Source organism: Mixophyes fleayi, chromosome 3, assembly GCF_038048845.1.
Source record: "Mixophyes fleayi isolate aMixFle1 chromosome 3, aMixFle1.hap1, whole genome shotgun sequence".
NCBI lineage: Eukaryota > Metazoa > Chordata > Amphibia > Anura > Limnodynastidae > Mixophyes > Mixophyes fleayi.
This window is the reverse complement of record NC_134404.1, coordinates 144,428,596-144,455,325: the sequence shown is the minus strand read 5'-3', so window position 1 is coordinate 144,455,325 and position 26,730 is coordinate 144,428,596. Positions and strand designations below refer to the sequence as shown.

The following is a 26,730-nucleotide window of genomic DNA, read 5'->3' as shown; positions in this document are numbered from 1 at the left end:
TGCTGCCTGAAGATTATATTTCAAGTGTTTGACCATATTCCAGGTTATGAGCAGGTTGGGGCTAATTTGTATAGACCAAAAGTATACAAATAGGGTGTCCAACTAATAGGAAAACTGAAGATTAATATAATTGGGTATTCTTTAATGTAATCTTAAATTAGATATACAATATAACTTTAATTCTGAAATGTATTGAAAGAAAACATGGGACATATGTTGAGCTTCTTATGTTTGCAAATCTAATTCCTATCCTATATGCAACCATCATCTGTATACACTGTAGTAGACTTTATAGCACTTACCTCTACTGTGTTTCCTGCCATCTTCGGTCAGCAGTCCGTGGTCTATGGCCCAGGCTCCCACCAGTGCCTCATCCTTCCGATGTCAGTGGGTTTGAAGCAGAGTCATAACTAGGGCTGTACAATAGTGGCTGCCGCCCAGGTGCAAAGCTTGAGGGGGGCTCAAATGTTTATTTGATAAATGACCGTTATGGTGAATATGGAACAAATGCAATTCTGAAACAAGAGGTCAACTAAGCCATTGATGTAGCTGGAGGAATATACAGTCATCGGCACAATTCTCATATTTTGGGCTATATACACCACCACAATGGATTTGAAATGAAACTGGTGTATATAGGCCAAAATATGAGAATTGTGGCGATGTCCCTATATTTATGGACTTGACTGTAGTTCCTGTAAGAAATGTCCCTATTCAAAATGAATGTTTAGGTAGTACGGGTTCATCTAAATCCAGTATGAAGTTTTATTCTAGGAATCATATTGCACAAAGTTTACGTGAACTCTGATTACATGTAGTGGTAGTGGATTTTTTTTTTTTATAATTTTTTTGAAGAATCAGCCATGAGCCTGCAGCCTGTCAAGTCACTCAGATGTAGTGACTGAACCATCACACATTTCCTAATAAATATTCCAGCTTAAACAACTCATTCATATTATTATTTGCATCTTTAGCTGGAGATTTGATGTTTCAGCAAGTCCCAATGGTGGAAATAGATGGCCTGAAGCTCGTACAAACTAGAGCCATCCTGAATTACATAGCTGGGAAGTACAACTTGAATGGAAAGGACCTGAAAGAAAAAGCATAGTAAGTACATCCCTTGTTTTGTTGTTTTCTTCCTTGCGTAGCATTGGACACACTGGAGGCCCCTGAATGTAAGCTAGGAAAATATTCAAGTGGAAGGAGCCGTAAGTGGAGGATTCGATCAAATCTGCATATGGACCTAGGAGTACGTATTTGTGGTGTACATACGAAGTACGGAAAGTGTATTTAACAAAACAAAAAAAGACCTACATCCATATTTTTTATTTTTTTTATGCATTGTAGAGCAATGGCTATAGTAATGCCACGCAGCAGAGATCAGTCCATTTGTATTTTATTCCGAAACTTATGAAGCATTAATCTATATAACCTCAATCATGTGAGATTGATACTCGTAACATTCAATGAAGATCTGCTCATTGCAGAAGGCACCAATGTGCCACTACTTGGTAAACATCCCAAACTATATACTGGTCACAGGAACACAGGGTCTATCTGCTTCTGAACCGTGCATAGCAGGTAGTGTAATCACTCAGTTTTCACTGAACTTGTACTAGTGTGACTATGAGATCAACTTAAACACTACCTGTTATGTACAAACAAAGGAACAAATCCATGCTGGTTTGCTGTGCCAGAGTGCCTCTACCCTACCAAAAGCCGGTATATGAAGCATACAGGAAATATAAGATTATAACTCTGCCAGAACAACACGCGTCCCCTCACTTCTATAGTGTAGCGATTACAAAATATAAATAGCAACCAATCAGGTTTGCTTCTAACACTTATGTACAAAGAACTATGTTATTAAAACAAATCCCAAGTCTTCTCATCAGTGAACTGATTTAAAATGACATTGTTCTAATATACTGTACAATTCTTTTACTAACATTGCATTTAGTTTGCATTGCCCCATAGCAACCAATGTGTGTAGTGGTATTTAGACAACAAAAGAAAATGTCTGGTTACTATGGTTTATATGCAATGTTGGTAAATGAGCCTTTGAAACTGGTCTCTTTAATGTATGTATTTGATTCAGGTGATTAATCTAATAAACATTTGCTGCTTTTCATTCCAGCATTGACATGTATGCAGAGGGAGTATGTGACTTGTTTACACTGGTACTGTCCATATTCTTTCTTCCTGAAGATGCCAAGGAGAAACAAAGATGCCTCATCAAAGACAAAGCAGTGAACAGATACTTGCCTGTATATAACAAAGTAAGAAGCGTTCTATGTAAATCGACATGTAAATGACGCATCATTCTACAATGTAGTTATCTAACCAATGTTTATACTGTAGGAACGGCTTTGAAATACACCACAAGACAATGTGTAAATTATTATGACTTCTGTTCTAAACCTTTTGCCGTCTTCTGATTCCCAGAGCCAGGGGTAGCAACCTGGCACAAGTTTACACCCAAAAGCCAGTTTATGGTCAGGTTACCTTTTTCAGTGTATCATTCATAGCATATTCTGTTGTGAATTAAACCAGGAACCAGGCTTGAATGGTCCATTAAAGCGCCTGAAGATACTCCGATGGAAATGGGACTTTATAGCATTTTTTTTTCAGAAAATCATGAATGTGTCAACATTACAGATTTGTGTGTATTTATGGTATATGGGTATCAAATTACATCTAATATATTAGACCCTAGTGGGGACCCTCATAGCATAAATTACTGATGGGCGCAGCATACCCCAGTCAATTGCCAGAAGGAAAAAGAGGTGTATGGAATTCAGCTAGTTTATTTATCGTTTTAGGCCTTAGAAAATCAGGATTTTTTGGTTGGAAACCAGCTGAGTATGGCAGATGTGCTGCTGCTTGATGTCATTTTATCAGTGCAAGAGTTCCATGATGACATCCTACAGGACTTTCCTAACTTACAGGTAAGCATTGCACAACATCCCACTGATCTTATGTTTTTGGTTTGACAGTATGACATTAGTATGTATCATTGCTACCTCAGATGGCAGATTTCACTGAACAAACACTTGTGGGCTGTCCTTTTTTAGAGTTCCAAAACCTAGTAACATATGCCTGACTGGGTACTGCTGACCGACCTTTCAGTTAGGTCTGCTCTATATTTTAGAGGTTCTGCTTAGTCTACTTAGTGGATGATCTGCCTTCCCTACAGACAGCAAATATTGTCTTCTTGAAAAGCGAGGAGTGGTAGCTTGCCCCAGTGGCTCATAGGCACCTGACTGTTTATTCCTGTGGCTTTCCTATGGTGATGGATGGAAACCAATGACTAGTAGGAACTACGTTACCTGACTGTTGATGAAATGGTTTGGCCATCAGGCTCTCAATTGAGGTCTTAAAGCCACTGACCATATACCTGTACAGGTTGGTGGAAACATATCATATTGGTATATCTTATTAATGTGACCATCCGAGGAGATATTTTGAACAGTATCTCAATTGACCATTTCTGCAACATCTTGTTGCCTGGAAATTCTTTCTCTGCTATGGTAATGGGTACACATAAAACCTACCTCTACTCTGCTCCATAGCATGGCACATTGATTCAGTTTAAGTGTCTCTGTGGTCTACAACAAACTTATTTTCACAGTATATCACTGTGATATTCAATATATTGTCATTTCACTGGGTAAAATGCAGGTTTTGCGACTCTTGGCAGAGGATTTCAAAATGCAACTATGAAAAAATACTACATGCTAAAATATGTATTTTCAGATTTATTTAACATGTCTGAATTCTCCCGTGTAATGAGAATATGCTCAGTTTCACTATGGAGCTGGGAGAATTGTATTCATTTTGCATGAAATATCATGACTTAGATGCCTTTTGATCCCCCACGCTGGCACCAAGAGTAACGGTGCTACTTATGTTCATGTACATTTTTAATGAATATTAAAATAGTGCTAGTCTACTTTGACTTCCTGCTGTGTATGTGTGCCATCCTTTTTTTAGGCAAGTCTATAATGTAATAACAAATACAAATTGAAATATTGTACATCTGTTTAATATTCAGTTATATTTATTTGTATCGTTATACTGATTTCTTTATTTGGTAAAACTGGAAAATGAGAACCCCAACAACCATTTTATTGTTTGTCACATAACATTGTAAAACTGAGTTTCTTCTCTTTATTCTTTAGGCTTTTAAAGAGAGAATCAGTGAGATCCCGACAATAAATAAGTTCCTACAGCCGGGGAGTCAAAGAAAGCCGATGGCCGACGCAGTGTATGTAGAAACTGTGAAGAGGGTTCTTTACAGCTAAAGTGAAAATGAAATGCGCTGGTGTACTTTCCAGGAAACTGAAGCATGCTGTGTAATCTGCATAGCTGTGATTTACATTAAAATTTATATTCTAATATCTTTTTGTCTGTCTTTAAATGTTAAATCTCCACACCTGCTTTTATCTTTAATAGTCTTTTATATAAAAATTTAGTCCATTTTGGCACAAGTCACTCTTTTAACAACTTCCTCCCTGAGTTGCAATTCAGTAGAAGCCCCTCCCCCTGCACCATTTCTAACAATGAAGAGCTCTAGCTGGAGTACTGGAGCTGTCAGGATTCGAGCTGGGTCTACTTTTATTAAATTCAGGACAGTACGTCGTTCATGGTATGTCTGAGCAACCAGTGGCTCAGTCATTTAACCCTTCAAAAATGCCACTTATTCACATGAAAAAATGCCTTGAACCACTTTGGGCCAGAATGTACTTCAGTTTCTCTAGTGAATCCAGCCCCGTGTTGACAGGCCTGAAGCTGGTTTGTCATTATTGCAGAGGGACCCCACACTCCAGACATCTCTGCTACTATAACACCAGCCCCAGCTGCAAAGCCTTCTGGGAGATCCCCATTTTTTGCTAGCTGGCAGCACTAGGGTTGTTTAAGCTGTTTTGTGGCTTGGGGAAGGAGGGAGTCCTCTTTTGTCTAACATTTTCATCTGGGTTTTTACATTGCCGGTTTAAATTTAATGCTTTGTCAACATTGTGACATATATATATATATATATATATATATATATATAATCACAACCTGTGACATTCATGTCGATGTTTGAACCCTGACGACCTAACGAACATGTTGACATTCTGAATGTCGGCATTGTCATTGTCAACATTTCGTACCCAATCCCAACTAGCATGGGATAGGTAGATTTGTTTATAATGTGCTTGCAATAAAGTTTGCACAATGGTTTTTCTGTAGGAATTAAATAACCTTTTTAGTAATTCTACTCGTGTTCTAAGCAGAGATCTTAAATTATATGGTGAAGTGTTAAAATAACAACCGTAGCATAAAAATGTTTATTGTGACATTAGAAATCTCAAGTAGGGCAAGCTGAGAATCTGTTGTCTGGTTTTAACCAATCTGAGCTACTCACAAAATTTGCCTGCAGTGTTGTGTTTTTTTTTTTTGTTTTTTTTTAGTGCACACTGTTACCTGAGTCATGCACAACTAGGAGCAGAAGTGAGACTGTTTCACAATGTTAGTTTTTGTATGTTAGTGACCTCTTGCAGGCAGGACTGCCATCAGACATTGTGGGGCTCGGTACAAATGAAACGGGCAGGGCCCTCCACCCCAGTGGATTGCTCACACTTTTTGGAGGCAAATATAAAAGTGCCAAAACTCCTGTCAACTCGCGCTATAGCATATCCAGCGTCCCTCATAGGACGCAAGAGAAAAAGGTTTAATCTTTTACCATCTTTTCACTTTACTGTATGTAAAATTGTTGTATTGGCTCTTTAAAATGATTTTCAGTTTATACATCTCCCTATTACAATTTTCCACTCCATAAACCCCCCCCCCCACCCCCTCCCCCCAAAGGTTAGTGCCCTAGGCTGTAGCCTAGTGAGCCTATTGGATAATCAGGCCCTGATTATCTTAGAGCAGTAGCTGCACTGTGACAATGTAGAAATGCAATGAACAACCTTGAAGTGATTAAATGTCACTTTCTATAAATGCTCAAATATTGTGAATGGGAATATTAATGGTAGTATATTGAAAGAATTCTTTTACAATATTTCACATTGTAGTTACATTTTCTATGCAACACAGTACAAGCTATTATCAGCCATTTCAGAGAAAGTATGATTGCAGAGTCCTTCAGTCAGATTATTGACAAGAGATTTGACATGTTTATGAACAGAATTTTCTATCACAACTATCCCACATATCTTCTGGTCTGGTACACGCTTGACACACTTCTGCTAATAGTAATCACAAATATATATTGATCTAAATAAACTATCTTGTATTGCAGATTAAGTGTCCGTATAACAGTTATGTCTGTTCGTTTCCACTTTAAATGTGTAAAATTAGCCCGTGTTGCTATAATGTGCACACATGCGTTCCCTCTCGGCCCACATGCCTTACACACGCACGCGTTCCCTCTCGGCCCACATGCCTTACACACGCACGCGTTCCCTCTCGGCCCACATGCCTCCTTACCTTTTTCTCCCAGTGACAGCACAGGAACAGATTTCCAGCAGCTTCTGCACTGTGTACCATGTGACTGCTGCATCCACATGACCTGTGATGTCACACGGTGAAGATGATCTAGCCACTACCTACAGTGATTTTGTGCAGACAGCCTTTGCGGTGCCTGCGCAGGCTGTTACATCACATACTACTCACTACGAACACACAATCCATTCATAGAATACTGCACTACAGTTTGTAGCCACAGTGAGTAGTATGCGATAGCCCATGCACAGATCGCAAAGGCTGTCTGCACAGCATTGCCACTGAACCACCACGCATAAAGAAGTGGAATGAAAAAAAAAATAATCGATGGTGTGCAGTGTGAGCCAGGGCCCACATACCCCCCCCCCCCCCTCCCCCCTGATGACAGCCCTGCTTGCAGGTGCTTATTAAGAATGTTGCTACATTTGGTGTTAATGACACTAAGGTGGTTCGGTGAAATTGATGTTCATTCAATTTAACCTTTTTAAACTTTTTTTTTTTTTTTTTTTTTCTGTAGTGTCTCTATTAGGAAGTTTGTGAATAAAACCTAGATAATTTTTGTTAGCTGTTTCAGCTAGCAGAGTCCTATTGAATCGGCTTCATTCCCATAATAACTGGCGCAGGCTAATTGCAGAATTCATTTTACATAAAACAATTCATCACTCATGAATATACCTGCTTAGTGGGTAACTAACTTCGTTTATACTTTTTAAAAGGTGTATTTAGAAGAAACTGTACTTGAGGAAGGGGTTGAGCACCCAAAACAGTGTACGCTTCTATTGTTCTGGGGGAGGGGGGGGGGGAGACTCCTGTGGGAGAACTTTTCCTTTCAACTGACTGAGTAGCAGCTTCTTGGTCTTTTTTTTTTTTTTTTTTTTTTTTTTTTTTTTTTTTTGTGTATGATTGTTAGCTTGTCATTTCTTTATTACAATTCTATTAATATTCCTCTGGTGGCTTCCTAAGGGATCTGAGGTAGGTGCCTGAAAGCATGATTATCAGGGGTTGCTAAGCATGCAAATGCTTTAGTATTTTTCAATCATGTTGTATGTTCAGAACCCTGACAAGGATTTATAATACTGTCTGCATCTCAGCGGTATATGAAGAGGCCAATGTACAAGGATACAGTTCCCAGAACACAAATCCTGACAGTATTGTTGTTCAGAAGGTTGGTCCATCTCCCCTATCCCTGTACACCGTACAATCGCCACTCTCTATTCCTGCTCCTCACTCCACCCCACTCAATTCAATCTACCCTGTACTTGCCATCCTGCCAACCTTATTCACATATCTGCACTACCCTCTGTTCCTAGCTCATGTGCGCTATGTAACACCAGATCTGTTTGTAACAAACTTGCATCCATTCATAATGTATTAATTTCTAAATCCCTCAACCTTGCCTTTACAGTAACTTGGCTCACATCCTCTGACACTACATTCCCTGCAGCTCTCTCCTGTGGCGGACTCTCCCTCAGCCACACTCATAGACCCGGAAACAGACAAGGTGGTGGAGTAGGCATTCCACTTTCTCCAAGCTGCACCTTCCTAGTCATACCCTCTGAACCCTCCCCCTATTCATTTTGAAGTCCAAACTATCCGTCTATTTTATCCTCTCCACCTTCGTGTTGCTGTCATTTATCGCCGCCATTCGGCAAGATAAAGTATTTCCTCATGCCAGATTTCACCCAGTCTACACACCGTCACATACACTCACCAACCCACCCTTAATGCATTCTCTCTAGTAACAGAAGACTAAGTCACTGCATTTATCTAATCATCTCACCATACAACCTGCCGCTTCGACCTTATTCTCTCCTAACTACTCCATTCCCTAATTCCCACTGTATGTGCACCTCTTCAACCTCTCCACTGGCACACTTCCATTTTCCTTTAAACATGCACTCATCTCACCAATTCTAAAGAAACCGTGTCTCTCTCCAACTACCGCCCTATTTCTATTCTCCCCTTTGCCTCCAAACTACTTGAGCAACTAATATACCGCCTGTCTCACTTTCTCTACTCTCACTCCATTCTTGACTCTGCAATCATTCTTCAGCATCCATCATTCCACTAAAACTGTTCTCACTTAAGTGATCAATGATCTACTTACTACAAAGTCTAAGGGCTAGATTTACCAAGCTGCGGGTTTGAAAAAGTGGGGATGTTGCCTATAGCAACCAATCAGATTCTAGCTTTCATTTTGTAGAATGTACTAAATAAATGAAAGCTAGAATCTGATTGGTTGCTTTAGGCAACATCCCCACTTTTTTAAACCCGCAGCTTAGTAAATCTAGCTCTAAAAGAGTCATTTCTCCATATTCATTCTCTTGGACCTCTCTGCTGCTTTTGACACTGTCGATCACTCTCTTCTCCTATACACCCTTCACTCCATTGGCCTTTGTGACATAATACCTGTGCAGAGGGCCAAAAAAAATATACTACGCTGTCTCCCTTCTGATATTGTAGAAGGGGCAGTGAACATATCTGCATAGTTTCCGGGAGTGCATAATTGTCTTAAGAGGCAGACCCCTCTGGATAGCCATACATGCAATGGTTTTATGTCTATTAGTCTCTCAGAGGTCACATTCTCCCACACATGTATAGCTGTAGCAGCATGGAGCCCTATAACAGACTCTATAACATCTTTAGTTTTTGGCTTCCGCAAGTCTGGTTTAAGGTCCTCCTGTTTATGTTCCCTCACAAATTATCCAACATCCAAGGTGCAATCCAGTTGTAGGGAAAGGAGCTGTCCCACTTGTCCCAGCCAAGAACCCTCCAAAGAGGCAGCAGGAAAAAGCGAGACCTGGATTTCCCAGCAGAGCAAGTGTTCTTTTCAATAAATGTCCTGCGGATGCAGTTACAAAGAAGGTTTGCAGCATGGTGTGGATATCTGGTATCCCTTTCCTGCCTTTGAGGAGCTCCTTGTACATAACAGACTGTTTCAATCTGTCCATTTTGAGGCCTTAGATGAAGTGGACGACTGTCCTCGTGATGGTTTTGCAGACCGCAGCAAGAGGTGGCTAAGCTTGGGCCGTGTACTGCAGCACGGGAAGAATCTCGTTGCCCAGCACCAGTGGTTTCCCTTCAAGGGTGAGATCTCTGAGGCTCCACAAATCAATTTTCTGTCTCACAGTCGCAAGTCTTTATTTCCATCACTTCAGGGCCACCTCCTCTCCACCACACCAAACTCACAATCTTGATGAAGTCTAACTTGATTGTGAAGGGGAATGCAATGGGGGTTGACGGATTCCACTGCCCGTAGAGCATCTCCTCTTACTTCCTGCAGTTAACCTTAGTCCCTGAAGCTTGGCTGAAGAGCTCGCAGGTCTTGTCGAGTACCATCACTGAACGCTGTTCAGCGCAGAAGACCGTGACGTCATCTATATAGAGCAAGCACTTGGCCACTAGACGGTCTGGACCTGGTTTGATGATGCTGCCTAACCCTGGAATCTGTCTGATGCACATCACAAATAGCTATATACAGCAAACAAAGGGGAGGTGAAAGAGGTCAGCCTTGTTTGACCCCAGACATAACAGGAAAGAGGTCAGTGTTCCAGTCGTTCACCAACACTGAGCTGTAAATATCAAGGCACATTAGGTTAATATATGAACAAAACATTTCTCCTAAACCAAACCTGCGCAAAGCCCTATGAATAAATTCATGAGAAACACAATCAAAGGCCTTCTCCTGATCAAGACTGACCAGGGCCACATGTGCATGGCAATCTGATGTAATGGACTGTGTCCCTCAGCAGCGCAAGGCTATCGGCCATCCTGTGACCAGAAATGCTGCAAGTCTGATCTGGATGCACAATCTGCCCAATGACAACCTTTAGCCTGTTGGCTAGTACCTTGGAAAGGGTCTTGTAGTCCACGTTCAGGAAAGAGATAGGATGCCAATTTTAAGGTCACATCTTTCACCCTTGCGCATACAGGATCATAATCGGTCCCTCCCTCAATGCGGTGACAGATGTTACACCAAATCACACTCACATCCATAAAGTCTAGGAAAACAGAGCATAATATCTAGGCTAGTAATCCTGATTTCTTAACACTATGGCAACATTTGAAAATGGTCATTTTGTTTCTGTAACAACAATTATTACTTACACTAGTAGGATTTCTCCTTTGTCTCTCCATGAACTACTTATCTGATTATTTCATCTAGCAGACCTTCAGCAAAGTGTGTGCTTCAATATACAAATCTACCAACATGGCACAAGGGGATTGGTGGGTTGGACCTCACCCCTCTATGTACAGTAGTCATTCACTCATTCCTTGCACTAGCAGCGAGCGATCGTACACATCTTATGGTCTTGGTCTTGTTTACTTGGATATAGGGTAAGCTTTCCTTTTAAATGTACATGCAGCTATTTGCTTAGTTCCATGCTCAAGATAGATTGACGATGCTTGTAAAACTTTTTTTCTGCTTTTTACAGGAAAAACTGTTAATATGTAAATATTGTTAGGCTAGAGTTTGGAAATGTTAGTGACTGCTTGTGTCTTCTGTTATTCTAATAAATATGCTCATTTGATATTATTGATAGTGATTTAGGTAGTGACAAACATGGACACAAAATATAACACAACGCACTCATCGCGTATGTGAATGAAACCATCACACTTGTCAGATAAATATTGTACAATTGCGATGACTTTCTTACATATAAATCGCATTTTTCTCCTGTTCATGTCGAGTTTACAGAGAGCATGAATTAGATACAGCTGAGCCTATGATCATACATTCAGTCATTGAAGAAGAAAGACCCAGGGATATAAAATACCCGTGGGATTATACTGCAGTAATATTAGGCTAGAAACCTGATATAACCATTCCTTGGTGACTGAACAATACTAGTATCATAGGCATGTTTCTCCTTGCCCAGGACATTATTATAAGCTCCTCATCATTGGTTCGTTACATTACATTATGTAATTCAATGTTGTTAAATGCACTGAAAATTATTAGAATTTCTGACTACATCATTTACTAAAGCACATTAATATTACATATAACTCAATGTTGAATGCAAGTCAAGAAATAAAGCATCTGTTAATTAAGAAAATATGATTTAGCACACACACATTTTGTAACTTGAAATACACAGTTACATTAATGATAGAAATGTTTGAAAGCCATTTTTACCATTTCTAATATTATGGTGCACATATAGAAGATATATCTCAGCGAACAATCTATAATACATTGATCACAATTGCGATCACGTTACTTACAGGTTTCTATGGCCAGGCAGAATTTGCGATGGGGAGAGCATAAAGCCTACTAGGGAGTGATCCTAACATCCATCTCCTGTGATGCTTTCCCCATAGGTTATAACTGCTAAAACCATCTTCAGATGGCAATAACTAACGGGATCAAGCTCTTAATTTTGGAGCTTGATAATTAGTGCAAAATCGCAGTCCCCACAGACACCTATGGGGACCTGATTTGTGATTGAAGATGTGGAGATATCTGCTGTGGTACTCCATTAATAAATAGCCTCATACTATTCCTATGCTTTAATCCCCTGAAAACTGCAGTCCAGTTACCATGCAGTTGGCTCTAGTCTGGCCACACACAAATGTGCAGTCAAATTAGACAGATCCACTATGGGGTACAATATGTGAGGTTGGCTGTTGACTGCACACAATAGCAGATACAAGCACACTGCCACCTATTGGCCGACCAGATTTCCCATAGATCCCTAGCAGATGTTAATTAGGATTTGGGTCATTTTGGCCTTACTCACACCAATATGTGTATAAATTGGTCTAAAATTATGAAATTGGCTATGAAAATCATTACTTCTATTGACTTCAATCAGGGATGTCAAAGGGCTGACTTAGGGTGGTTTTCCAGCTTGATAAGCGAAGCATTTATATGGACAAACACTAGACCTCCTAGTTTTCATGAATGTCCTCAAATATGTTTTATATAGTGCACACATTATAAATTATAGCTGCACAAGTATATGTCAGGTTAATGATAAAGGGAAATATTTTTATCATAGTGTCCTTGTGTTAAATACGCTTGGAATCACTGTGGCTTTGGAACATCCTTGGTAAATTCCATGACTAATATGAGCCTTTATATGCTGACACAAGACAATGTTGTGGCCTGGGTAGGGCTAAGTGTGAGATGTCAAACCTTGTACAAATTATATAGCTTTATACTCCTACAGGAAAACATTTTACTCATCAGTAAATCCTCCCTGGCATCAGTCTTATATAAGCATACTTATTAAACAGAGGGTTAATTATGTTAATGAGTTGACTGTCATGTGACCATGACTTGCACTACAACCGATACAAGTAACTACATCCATGAAAAGAAATGAGGCTTTTTTTGATAAATATGTAGTTTTTTTTTAGTGTTTATTACAGTAACACTGTAATCTTAGTGTGATGTACAACCTATTAGATCAGGTTTGGCAAAACAATGTGTAAGAATTATTCTGAAACATGTACAAAATATATGATATTTTATATTTGGTAATAAGTTTAGTTAACTAATAATATCACAGGGGTCGCATTCTTTAGAACTGAGAGATGTCATTTAGCAACAACTGGAGAAATAGACTTAAGGGTCTATTTATTCATTCTTAATATTAAAATCTTTTACCACCAAATTTAACAATAAGCATTAAAGGAAGCTTCGTCGGCTACCTCAGGCAAAAAGTCTTCACTGGCCCAGGGGCTTTGTTAAATAGGATCTTTTAACCTATTATTATAATAATTATATTGTTATTATTTTTGTAGATTTGTAAGGAGCCACATTTCTGCACAATACTGGGCAAAAAAAGTATTTTACATTTATACAGCTTATATACTTCCACCCTGTTAGAATTACAATTTTTTTCCTGTAGCTTTCGCTCTACACAAATAAAACATAAATGAATAAAACAGAAGTTTTAACTCCGACCATTTATGTCTCTTATCTATTTCAGCACATTGAAATACTTACAAGATGACATTGACCGTTTTTAAAGTTTAGAGTAATTATACACACACACCTCAACTGGTAAACACCAGTACAAACTAAGCTTCTACAACTAAACTATGAGCAGAGACTGACATATACAAAACAAAAAAAAGTTACTGCCACACATCCGCCCCATTTTATCTGCTCTGGGTCCTGGGCTCCTACTTTATGTCGCACCCACCCATGTTATAATCCACCACATCATCCAATGCCATCTCCTGGCAGAAGTAACACTGGGCTTTGCCCACCGTTATCTCTTTGTTACATTGTCATCATACTACCTAGCTGGGGCTGCTCTTCTGGTCGGTTTCATTCATGCCATCTTATTTTATTATTATTATCTTATTTTTTTACCAGAAAATGTGTCCTTTATTAAACTGCCGTCTGACTAGTTCTGCCAGTCTGTTTAATTTGTATCCAATAACATCTGCTCATAGCAGAAATACATCATAAACTGCATACTGCTGATTCCCTCAGCATTACACCATACCTTAATAAAGTTAATCTTAACACTCTAAATCTTAACTACGAATAAAGACACGACAACTTTGTAGTGGCAAATAAAAGTATTTATTTATTATTATTAACCTATAAAGGGTGGCGGCGAGAGCCATTCAATCAGCTAACAACTAATAGCGAAACCGAACAGTGTATGGCCCACAGGCACTAACCACTGGTCCCAGGACCCAGTCCTTTACGATCGGCCGGTGCTAAATCTGGCGTCATCGTGACCACTCCCCTCTGGGCTCCCCAAGATGAACGCGCACAGTGCAGGTCAAGGGGTCCTCTCACAGAGGTACCAAGAGCCAGGGTGCTTCGAAAGGAGCAGTGACGTGTCGCCAATCAGCGGTAGCACAGTATGAATTAGTCGCTGATTGTAAAACCTCTCCTGCCTGCCAACCTTTTTCTTTGAATTCTTCTAACTTAATCTTAACTTAAGAAAAAAGTGGAGGGTGGGAGGGAAATCCTGGTGACTAGAGGAAGTTGATCTGCCTGAGCAACCTTCCAAAAATTAACCCTGTAATGTCAGTGCCTGCTTCGTGACAAGCAGCTGTGTTTATCTGCATTCAGGTTAAGGGCTTCATTTTTAATAATGCTGTGATTCTAGAGATTTTGGGGGTCTATTTAAGAAGCCAAAATGCCTATGTAAATGGTAGTAAAAGGCTCTTTCACAGCTTTTTTGCTATGTAAGATAGTTGACAGTGGCCTTAACCCAATTAACTGAGCTTACTGCTGTCCCCATAGACCTCTATGGCGACAGCAGCCAGGGCCGCTATCAGGGGATATGGCCAGTACTGCTGTGAGGGGCCCAGACAGACTAGGGGGCCCGGACAGACCTCTCCGTCTGTCCGGACTCCCTGGACTGTCCCTGGGCACCGCAGTCACCGACCGTGCCTCCCCTTTTTTTCTCTTACCTTCTCCGCGATGCTGCAGTTCTGCCTCCCAGGCTCTGATAGGCTCCCAGTATATCAGTGACTGGGAGGCAGAGCTGCAGCATCGCGTAGCAGAAGGTAAGTAAATGAGCTATTATTTTTTTTGAGGGGGAAGAGAGGGAGGGAGGGGGGAGAGGGAGAGCCTGGGGAACCATAATTGTGGAGTGAGACGGGGAACAGGGAGAGCCTGGGGGACCTGATCTGTGGAGAGAAAGTGGGGAAGAGGGGGACCTTAACTGTGGAAGGGGGGAGAGGAAGACCTTAATTGTGGAGGGGGGAGGGAGAGGGAGACCTTAATTGTGGAGGGGGGAGGGAGAGGGGGACCTTAATTGTGGAAGGGGGGAGGGACAGGGGAACCTTAATTGTGGAGGGGAGGGAGAGGGGCACCTTAACTGTGATTGGGGACACACACACATTAACTGTTGGGGGGGTGGAGGAGGACATTAACTGTGGGGGGGTGGAGGGGGACATTAACTGTAGTGGGGAGAGAGGGGGACATTAACTGTGGGGGGGAGGGGAGAGTGAGACATTTACTGTGATTGCGGGAAGGGGAAAGGGGGACATTTACTTTGGGGGGAGAGGAACATTTACTGCGATGAGGGAGTGGGGGGGAATGTACTGCGATGAGGGATAGGGGGCGCATGTATGGGGAGGGGGGCCCTGCCAGATTAATTAGTTCTGGACCCAGGGAGGGAGGGGGGCCCCACCAGATTAATTAGTACTGGGCCCCACAGTTTCTGATGGCAGCCCTGACAGCAGCACTAGTTAATTTATTAAGCTGTGAAAAGCTTTGTTTGGTAGTAAAGTAATGCCATCTCAGGGTGGGGTTACTGCTATTTTATAATTGGATCCAGCTTAACCCTCTCCGTCGTTGCTGGATCCGTCTCCTGTGAAAGTGCTATGTGCATGAGCATGGCAATTTTTCAATTTGGTGGGAGTGTTTTCTTGTATGGACCTCTGCAATCCTGGAAAAATTCATGCTTGCTTCTGGGGGTGACGCTCATTTCTCCTGTTTTTGGAAATATTTTCGTTGAATCCTGCAATTTCTCAAGAATTGTGAGGCTGCAGGAGATGCAAGCACAGATGTTTAACCAGTTGGGGAGGGGTTGATATCCTTAAAAAAGGGGTTAAATTGGAGTTAACTTTGAAACCGTTATCATTCTCATTGCCACTGCCAGACTTGCCCACACCCAGTGCATATCTTCTTCACTGCTGTGTCTGATCTGACACTTGCCACCTATAGACTCCCAAACTGAAATGTAAAGTCCTTCCTGTACTTTCAAAGCCGCTCGTCACTACAGCCCTCCTTATATAACTGCCCTGATTGCCAAATTTGATGCTACACGTTCACTGTGCTCCAACAGTAAGTACTGCTCCTTTCCTCTTTTGAATTATTCTACTCACTGATATCAAAGCATCAGACTAGTACATACATTCATGCATTTATAGTTTGTATTATATTTTCTTGAAATAAACAAAGGGACATCAAAAGTAAATTCTTGGAATTGATTAATAATATTGATTAATCTGCTACAATGTCCCAGGATAAGGCTAGGGAAGCTTGAATTTTCTAAACCTCTGTCACAATATATTGTCCAAATTCTAACTTTAGATAGTATTTAATAACACAGGGGTTTTATTTTTTTAAATAGGTTCTGGCGAAATTGTAGACAGTTGCAGTGTAGACACTATTCTCTCTTGTGTATTACACTTGATTACATGATTATATTGTGTGCAAATTTTGTGACTTTAGCCTTTACTAATAACCCTGTCTAGCCACATCTCTACTACTCTATCTTTACTTATTCTATGCTATCCTGGGCAGAAGTATACGCTTTTGTTACCACTGACGTATACCTGGCAATAATGCTACTGTTTTAGGTGGACACATCTTGAGATGCTTCAGACTAAACATTTGCATGTAAATGTGCTTTTTTACGTGTGTCTTCGCCATACATACATTCTGGCCGTATATGTGACCACCTCTAAGTGAGCTCCAGTGTGAGCAGTATCAGACCTTAGGTTGAATTAATTTTGTATGTTGATATTTTAAAAGTGGGCCTGACTTAACAAGCTCTAATCTAATATATTAGTAAATTGCATGTATTAGTGCTGCATCATACATGAATGTGTTTTATAAAGATATGTTATTGTTGCTGCATTTATTGGCTCTCAACATTGTATGAATGTTGGAATGCTCTGATTAGCTACTGGACCATCCCTGAAAGCCTTATAATCTTCTAATTGGCTACAGGCTGCTTCCAATCTTACCCACTACAAAACCTCTTACACATACTTGCCAACTCTCCCAGAAAGTCCGGGAGACTCCCGAAATTCAGGTTGGTCTCTCGGACTCCCAGGAGAGCTGGCAATTCTCCTGCATCCTGAAATTCCCTTTGCAAAATGATGTGATTCTCTGTGAATCGCGTCATTTTTACCCCGCCCCCCGTGGAAAAACGTCATTTTACTCCTGGGGGTGGGACCAAAATGACGCGATTCAAGGTGCCCCGCCCCCTCCCGCCCTCTAGTCACGCCCCTCTTCCGGACCTCGCCTACTGAAAGTAGGCAAGTATGCTCTTACATGTATGTAGTCATTGCTGAAAAAGAATTAAATAAGCAGTATAACCAAGTGAAACACTACTTAAAACGTTCTCCTTCTTATGTGCTTCCAAAATGCTACTGACTTTTTTTTATTTACATTTCCTATCCATCTCACTCCTTCTTTATCTGACAGGCTCTCCTTAATGCCAGTGCTAAGGAGAGGGGAAAATAATTCATCAGACCTTCTGGTTCTATAATAGAAAAATGATATTGTCATTTTGGAAAGATAAATTAAATGTAAATATCGCTTAATGTTTACCTCATTGTATGTTAACATAATGTTCTAAGCATACAAAATTATATTTATGTGGGAATTCTATGTCAAATTACATTATAAATCTTCTACATATTGCTTGTTTTTAGGGCAAGTAATCATGGCTGCAAAACCAAAACTTCACTACTTCAATGGACGTGGTAGAATGGAGTGTGTCAGGTGGCTGCTAAGTGCAGCTGGAGTTGCGGTTAGTATAATACTAGGCTGTAAAGTCACAAGCATGTGGGCCCGGAATGACTGGTATTCACCACACAAAACTGTGAGCAGAACTTCAGCTAAAGTTCAGTGATCTGTATGGTAAACCTATCATTTTACAGGCTGTAGAATAAAATAATTGGGAGGGGGGATTAAGCTTTGCCTGTGCTCAGTCCTGCATTTCCTGTATGGCCAGTGAGTATAGTTTTTTCCATAGCGATCAATGATCCCAACTTTCCCTTCAGTTCACTCTTCATTCACAGGTGACACTTCCCAGCTGAGGGTTCAACCAACCCTGGTCTATAAAACCTAGGAAGACATCTCATGATAATTTTGTTAACGTGCTGTAAATGTACTTATCATAAAATGTAGTATTTATAAGGAGAAAATCTCTGTTTGCATGAATCGAAATAACAAGTTTTTTTTTATTGATCTTGGTTTAGTTCCAGCTTGGTGTTTACATTCAGGCTCAGCAGTGAAATGTTTGATTGCAGGATTGAATATAGACAAGATGGGCCTTATTCATGCTCTGATGCAGCTTGTACGCAAGTTGCGCTTTAAAAAAGAGCACAGAACTTGCGTATAGTTCTGACCACATTCAAATCCTAACAGATCTCAAGATACATTTCGATTTGAATCTGGGTGTACGCTTTTTTGAAACGGTACTTGCCTTTCGTAGACAGAACAGACTACAGTATGCTTAAGCATATGTGCATAAATAAATAAATGGCCATCTCTTAACAGTATAATTATTAATAAAATGATGGATTTTTTAAAAAAAAAATAATTTATGTACATTAAATACATAATTATAGATGCTTTACTGTACATGCAATGTGGTATTATGGTCTATCATACTTGCATACACATGTTCTGTGCTATCTAGTGGCACGCATATGTGAAGTTTTTAACGTGCACTTTTAAAAACAAAGACTAAGCCGTGTCAGTCATCACTATCAGTCGGCACTCACACCTGCCCTGTAGTGGGTGCAAATGAAACGGGTGAAACCAAGCATACTTACGAGAAACAGAGGTCTTGAATCAGCTGCATCAGCGTGTGAATGCCCTTACTGTACATGAATGTAAACTGGGGAAGCGCTGATAATTTAGCAATTTATTAAAAAATAAATAAAATATTAAAAATCAACCTTAATAAAAACAATACATTTCATTCATAGATATATCGGAATACTCCCAATTATTGTCAATCCGGATTGACATATAACAATAAAATGAATAATGTCTACATGAACACCTTTACATATACCAGCTGGGTATATCTCCCCTGTCGATTGCTATAGAGAAATGAGCTGATGTAATAGAAGATTTATTTATTATTTTATTTATTTATTTTATTATTTTATTATTATTATTTATTTATTAGAAGATTTCACTTAACTTTCAACAGAGTCCTTGAAATTGTCTTCGGATACTGATCGATCCAAAATACTGCACAGATGTACACCCAACACATTCGATTAAACTCAGGTCCACGTGCTAACAATCGGGATTCCGAAAACACAATTCCCTTGGCGCGTTTCTCCGTATAATCATCATCATTCATCATCATCATTTATTTATATAGCGCCAACATATTCCGTAGCGCTTTACAATTGGGGACAAACGTAATAAACTAATAAACAAACTGGGTAAAACAGACAAAGAGGTGAGAAGGCCCTGCTCGCAAGCTTACAATCTATGGGACAATGGGAGATTGACACATGAGGTTAAGTATACATTTTGCATCTTGGCCCAGCCAGACTGCAAAGGTAAGGTGACTCATAAGCTAAATGATCCTGCCACACAACAATGTTGGTCCGGGGGTAGTTGTCTTCTGTGAAATTGTGTAACAGGCTAAAGGTAGTGAGGTTAAGATGGTGGTTGAGGAATATTATAAGCTTGTCTGAATAGGTAGGTTTTCAGAGAACGCTTGAAAGTTTGTAGAACAGAGGAGAGTCTTATTGTGCGAGGGAGAGAGTTCCATAGAGTGGGTGCAGCCCGAAAAAAGTCCTGTAACCGGGAATATGAGGATGTAATGAGGGTGGATGAGAGACGCAGATCTTTTGCAGAACGGAGTTGCCGAGTTGGGAGATATTTTGAGACAAGAGAGGAGATGTATGTTGGTGCAGCTTTGTTGATGGCCTTGTAGGTTAGTAAAAGTATTTTATATTGGATTCGGTAGAAGACAGGCAGCCAGTGTAGAGACATACAGAGTGATTCAACAGAGGAATAGCTATTTGCAAGGAAAATCAGTCTTGCCGAAGCATGCAAAATAGATTTTAGGGGTTTGAGTCTGTTTTTGGGAAGACCAGTAAGGAGGGAATTGCAATAGTCAATGCGGGAGATGATTAGTGCATGAATTAAGGTTTTAGCAGTGTCTTGTGTGAGATATGTGCGGATTCTGGAAATGTTCTTTAGATGTATGTAACATGATTTAGATATAGAGTCAATGTGGGGAACAAAGGATAGGTGTGAATCAAGGATTACACCTAGGCAGCGAGCTTGTGGGGTGGGATTTATGGTCATGTTATCAACAGAGATAGAAATGTCAGGTATGCTCTTGTTGGCGGGTGGGAATATTATTAACTCTGTTTTAGAAAGATTAAGTTTGAGTTGACGAGAGTATAATCACGGTTTCATCGAATGTGTTTGATGTGCATCTGTGCAGTATTTTGGATCGATCAGTATCCGGACGCAATTTTAAAGCTAAGTGCAATCTGTTAACACTGTTTGGCTGTTCAATTGACGTCCTAATTGACTTATTCACAGAAGTTCCTATTTTGTCTCTGTGAGATATTTAATTCCAACACACTGCCTATCCCCACAGGTTCAATTATGAGTCTTCACTATTGGACCGAATAAGCCTGAACTATTATTCTATTAGCCAGCGGATCTATATTTTTGTGCATGCGGCTCCTGAGGAATATATAATAATAGATGGAGCTTTATTTTTATTTGGAGCAAATAAGATCCTATAAGCGCTTAGCTCCTATTACATCAGCTCATTTCATCATAGCAATCGACAGGGAGATATATCAAGCTGGTATATGTAAAGGTGTTCATGCAGGCATTATTCTTTATATTGTTATATGTCATTCTGGATTATTCTGATATAATTATGAATGAAATGTATTGTTTTTATTAAGGTTGATTTTTAATATTTGTTTATTTTTTAATAAATTGCTACATTATCAGCGCTTCCCCATTTTATATTTATTTTTTTCACATATTGTGTTTGGCAATCTCAGCAGATGGCCAGGTGGGAGCTGCAGATAGCTAGCAGTTATCTTAGTGGTGTATGATCTTTTAGTGCCTGTATTTTGTATGTTTTAGTATATCCTTACTGTACATGGCCTATATTAGTCCGCCCCTTCAGTCCCCCATTCTATTTCTCAAGTCAAAGGCAGTAGTGTCATTTGAGATCAGACATAAATTGCGTTTATTGGTGTAAACAGAGCTATTTCATGCAAGATAGTCCACAAAAATGTACGTACATCTGAATGTGAATCAGGCCCCATTTGTGCAAATGTTGACAGATTTAATGTAATTCTTTTTGTTTTCTTTTCTTTTATTCACAGTTTGATGAGCAATTGTATGACTCAAAGGAAGAATATGAAAAGTTGCTCAAATGTACAGTATATTTTATTACATATTTACTCTATAAATGACCAAAACTAGTTGTCTAAAATTAGCACTTATGAAGAATGTGTTATTTTTTTTTCTTTTACTTGCTATAGATAAAATATGCAATCATCTTTTGGAAAGTAAATATATCATCTTAGTTTTGAGTATGTGAGATTAAAGGTGTATTTTAAGCATGTATTACATCTATTCTTGTCTTGAACATGTCTGTTTGCACATGTGGGTTACTATTAGAGATGCTCACTAACCCACCGTGTTTTGGTTTTGGATCTGGATTACCGTCGTGTTTTGGTTTTGCCAAACCGTCATTGCGTGTTTTGGTTTTGTTTGGTTTTGTTTTGCTATTTTGTTTAAAAATCAATGTTTTTGGGCCTAAAATAACCAAATCTAGTGCTCCACCTGTTTCTTGGATAAGTAATATAATTGTAAAGCTAATAAATTATCCAAAAGACAGTTTAATTCCTGGTAGGCCTTCATTAATTCGACAAACAAACCAGATGGTCTTCCTCTCCATCTATGAATATTGGCAATGCAGCCATCGTCTTTGGATATATATTACACCCTACACTTATACTTAAATATGTAAAGAAATGGACAAAGGCAGTTTGGTTTCTGTCTCTCTAGGCCCCCCTCCAGTTGTATAAAATACCCAAAAAATCAGCCGTTATAGACTGTACAATATGAATTGAAATGGAGAAAGCCAGTTTGGTTTCTGTCTCTCTAGGCCTCCCACCACTTGTATAAAATACCAAAAAATTCAGCCGTTATAGACTGTACAATATTAATTGAAATGGAGAAAGCCAGTTTGGTTTCTGTCTCTCTAGGCCCCCCTCCACTTGTATAAAATACCAAAAAACTCAGCCGTTATAGACTGTACAATATTAATTGAAATGGAGAAAGCCAGTTTGGTTTCTGTCTCTCTAGGCCCCCCTCCACTTGTATAAAATACCAAAAAATTCAGTCGTCATAGACTGTACAATATTAATTGAAATGGAGAAAGCCAGTTTGGTTTCTGTCTCTCTAGGCCCCCCTCCACTTGTATAAAATACCAAAAAATTCAGCCATTATAGACTGTACAATATAAAGAGAAATGGACAAAGACAATTTGGGGTCACTCTGTGTATGACACCCTACCCTTAAGGAGAAATTGCCCAAACAGCAGCCTTTCAAGACGGTACGTGATAGGGAAATGCCCCAAGTCCCTTTCCTTTTTGGGGGTAGATTGCACCCTACACTTACATATAAAGTTTTTAAAAGATGTTATCGTCATCATCTGGAGCTTCATCCTCACCCTCATCAATGTGTACGTCATCATCACAGACTATCAATTCATCGCCGCTTGAATCCGCCATTAGAGAACAGTCAGTGCTTGGATGTCTTGGATGGTGAAGGCCTTCCTCGTGGAAGATGTAGTTCATTTTCATAAACATAATTTTCTCCACATTTTTGGGAAGTAACCTTCTACGGCGATCACTGACTAAGTTCCCTGCTGTGCTGAACACTCGTTCAGAGTACACACTGGAGGGTGGGCAGCTTAAGTATTGTAAAGCAAGTTTGTACATGGGTTTCCAAATTGCCTGCTTTTCTTCCCAGTAAGGAAAGGGACTGTCTGACATTTCCATATCAATTACCTCTTGAAAATAATCCTCCACCATCCTTTGCATGTTAATACTCTTATTGGATGGAGTTATGGGCAAGGTCACAAATGTTTTAGAAAAATCCTTCAAACCAGCCCAGATGTTAAATTGTTCTGGTCTGCCTTCTGCATCTTCCCTGCTTCTTTTTTCAAAATTAAATTTTTTATGAGCAGGAGCTGCTTGAAAAACTGAAGGAGGACATGTGGAGAAGCCAAGGCCCAGTTCAGCGGACAACTTGCTGAGCAATAGCTCCTTGCAAAAGTTCACATCTCGTTCATTTTGAAGCAAAGACTCAATGTAGGTCTTAAACCTTGGATCAAGCACTGGGGCCAAAACGTACTGATCCGAGTTCAAGATCATAATAACTCGAGGATCATTGTGAAGCGAATTAAGTACTTGATCGACAAGGCGAACATACTTTGCAGAATTGCTTGCTTTCATCTCCTCCTTCAGTTTCTCAAGCTGCTTTTCCAATAGTCTAATTAAAGGAATGACTTGGCTCAAACTAGCACAATCTGCACTCACTTCACACGTCACAACTTCAAATGGTTTCAGCACCTTGCACAGCACTGAAAGGATTCCCCACTGTGCAAGAGTGAAATACATGCCCCCTCCTTTCCCAATGTCATGGCTTGTGCAATACGCTTGGATGGCTTTACGCTGTTCCTCCATCCTCTGCAGCATGTACAGGGTGGAATTCCACCTAGTTACCACTTCTTGCTTAAGTTGGTGGCAGGGCAAGTTAAACTGCTCTTGGAGCTGCTGCAATCTCCTACATGCTGTGGCAGAATGCCTGAAATGGCCTGAAATCTTACGGGCCACCGAAAGCATCTTCTGTACTTCACGGTTATTTCTTAGGATGCTCTGCACCACCAAGTTGATGGTGTGAGCAAAACAAGGTATGTGCTGGAAATCACCCAGCTGTAATGCTCGCACTATATTGTTGGCGTTATCAGAAATGACATATCCTGGGGAGAGTCCAAGTGGTATAAGCCATGTATCAATCACATCTCTTAGTTTGCGTAACAAATTGTCAGCTGTATGCCTGTTAGTGAAGCCGGTGATAAAAAAGAGTGGCCTGCCTGTGACAAATGTTACGTAGTGGTGTACATGCTGCTGCTGTTCCTGCTGGTGAAGGTGAATGACCAACCCAGTGGGCTGTCACAGTCATATAGTCTTTGGTTTGACCACTTCCACTTGTCCACATATCTGTGGTTAAGTGGACAGTGGGCAGAATGGCATTTTTCAGCGCAATCTCTACATTTTTACACACTTTTTGGTAGAGTTGTGGAATAGCTTTACGGGAAAAATGGTGTCGCGATGGAATTCTGTAACGCGGACACAAAACCTCAATTAACTGTGAAAAACCAGCTGCGTTTATTGTGGATATTAGACGCAGATCTAACACTAACATGGCAGCCATGGCGTCTGTGATTCGCTTGGCGACTGGGTGACTGCTGTCATATTTGCTTTCTCTAGCAAATGATTGTTTCACAGTTAATTGTTGAAATGTAGGACTGCTCTTTTTCTTGGCCTTCCTCTGGGCTGACAATTCACCCCCAGCAGCAGCAACAGCAGCAGCAGTTGGACTAACGCTTTCTTCAGAGGAATCAATAATAGTGCAGGAGTCATCCAGCCTTAATAAGTGGGATGCAGGGCTAACTCCGAGCGCTACTGAGGATATTGATGAGTATGGTGTGGTGGGTGTATTTTGTAGCCGCCGGGATGTCGGTGAGCGGAGGGTCCTAGCTGATGATTGAGTGCTTGTAATTTTTTTGGAAGAACTTTCAGCTTTTCCCAACACTTTGCCATGAACTCTCGTCAAATGGCGTAACATAGACGAGGTTCTATGATGGTTAAAGTCCCTCCCTCGACTGACTGTGGCTTGACATACACTAGAAATGGCTATATAGTTGTTGTCTGGATTGGGGTAGTAATAATTCCACACATAAGAATTGGATTTTTTTGTTTTATGGCCTGGCATGACAATGGCCTTTTTCTTGTCACGTGCCAGAACTGCTGCCACTGGTGCAGGACTGACACAAACAACCTCATCCTCATCAACATCCTCATTAGCGCCCTGGTCGCCTACACAAATCTTCCCCTTATCCTCTTCTATTTCCAAAGTGGCATCCTCAATTTGTGTATCACCGGCTACACTCGGGCTGTTCATGCACACATCAGCAGAATTGCTGAAAGGGTCCCTCTTTATAGGTACACTAACAGAATGCTCACAATTAGACATCCCACTGTTGGATGGACTCCCCACAGGGATTGGTGTCATTTGTGATTCAGAGCAAACATTATCCTCTACTGCCTTACTGTTATCTTGCAGCTCGGCTTTGACGCGTAACAGTAGTTGTGCACCACTTGTAGGCTCGGTAACATTTTTTGATCTGCCACTAATAGACAAAGGTGAAGGCCTCATTCTCTCTTTGCCACTGCGTGTGTAGAATGGCATGTTGGCAATTTTTTTTTATTGGCACTTAACTTTTCCTCAGTTACACTTCTTTGTCGCATGAACACGGTAAATTTTTTGGGGGTGTGTGTTTTTTTGACTGATTTCAAAAGACTGTGTAGTTTGACATCGCCTTCCCAGGTGACGTACTGGGAACACTACCATCAGGACTGGTGACAGAACCTGGTTGCTGATTCTGCTCATATGTGGACTGCTTTGAATCCATTATGAGCCCAAAGCACTTGTAGTGCTACAAATTGTTTTAGATATTGCTGACAAATATGACTTTTGACAGCCAGAACAATTAATGCAAAAGAATGGGGGACACCCCAAAAGCACTTGGGAGTGCTAAAAATTATTTTATGAAACTGCTGACAAACAGGACTTTTGGCAGCCAGAAATATTAATGCAAAAGAATGGGGGACACCCCAAAAGCACTTGGGAGTGCTATATATAATTTTTTAAGACTGCTGACAAACAGTATTTTTGACAGCCAGAAATATTAATGCAAAAGAATGGGGGACACCCCAAAAGCACTTGGAGTGCCAGAAACTGAACAAAAACCTCCTCTATCCTCCTCTTACTGCTGTAACAACTGGTATTAAGATTACAGTGGTATTGCATACAAACAATAATGTGTCCAATTACTGCTCTGTCCCTGCGCTGATATAGCCTGTGACCTAACCCTGCTCTCTCCCTCTATCACATGGCGATGGATTGCTGTGGGGGCTGGTATTTATGCTTTTCAAATCTCGCGAGAACCGAGCTCAGAAATACGAATACGTCACGATGATGTTTTGCCTCGGTTTAAAATCCGAATAGGCGGGAGAGTAACAAGCCTGCTCGGCTCGGTACTCGGATAGGCTAATTTCGGATGAATTCGGATCTCAGGGAACCGAGCCCGCCCATCTCTAGTTATTATACTGGGATTAACAAACATCTCATGTGAGCTATGATTACAATTCTCTCCACAGACAGCTTTATCCATACAATTTAGATAGTGAGCAATTGGCCTGATA

General features: G+C 40.3%; 2 protein-coding genes across 5 annotated transcripts in view; both read left to right on the top strand.

Annotated features, from left to right (window-relative positions):
- LOC142144085 (glutathione S-transferase 3-like) overlaps positions 1-26,730 on the top strand; it is a 48,219-nt gene that overhangs the window by 10,822 nt on the left and 10,667 nt on the right. Inside the window, exons 4-7 of one of the 4 annotated variants that reach the window (XM_075202489.1) lie at positions 975-1,107; positions 2,138-2,279; positions 2,823-2,948; positions 4,182-4,400. In XM_075202489.1, the coding sequence (XP_075058590.1) occupies positions 975-1,107; positions 2,138-2,279; positions 2,823-2,948; positions 4,182-4,304 (524 nt within the window). In that variant the 3' untranslated portion in view covers positions 4,305-4,400. Of the gene's footprint in view, positions 1-974; positions 1,108-2,137; positions 2,280-2,822; positions 2,949-4,181; positions 4,401-10,786; positions 10,831-16,169; positions 16,268-17,868; positions 17,967-21,552; positions 21,605-26,730 lie in introns of those variants that run through there. The other 3 variants (XM_075202492.1, XM_075202491.1, XM_075202490.1) reach the window with 3 other exon arrangements.
- Positions 16,145-26,730, top strand: part of LOC142144086 (glutathione S-transferase 3-like) — a 134,611-nt gene continuing 124,025 nt past the window's right edge. Inside the window, exon 1 of the mRNA XM_075202494.1 lies at positions 16,145-16,267. The gene's annotated coding sequence lies outside the window, so the exon portion shown is untranslated. The remainder of the gene's footprint in view (positions 16,268-26,730) is intronic.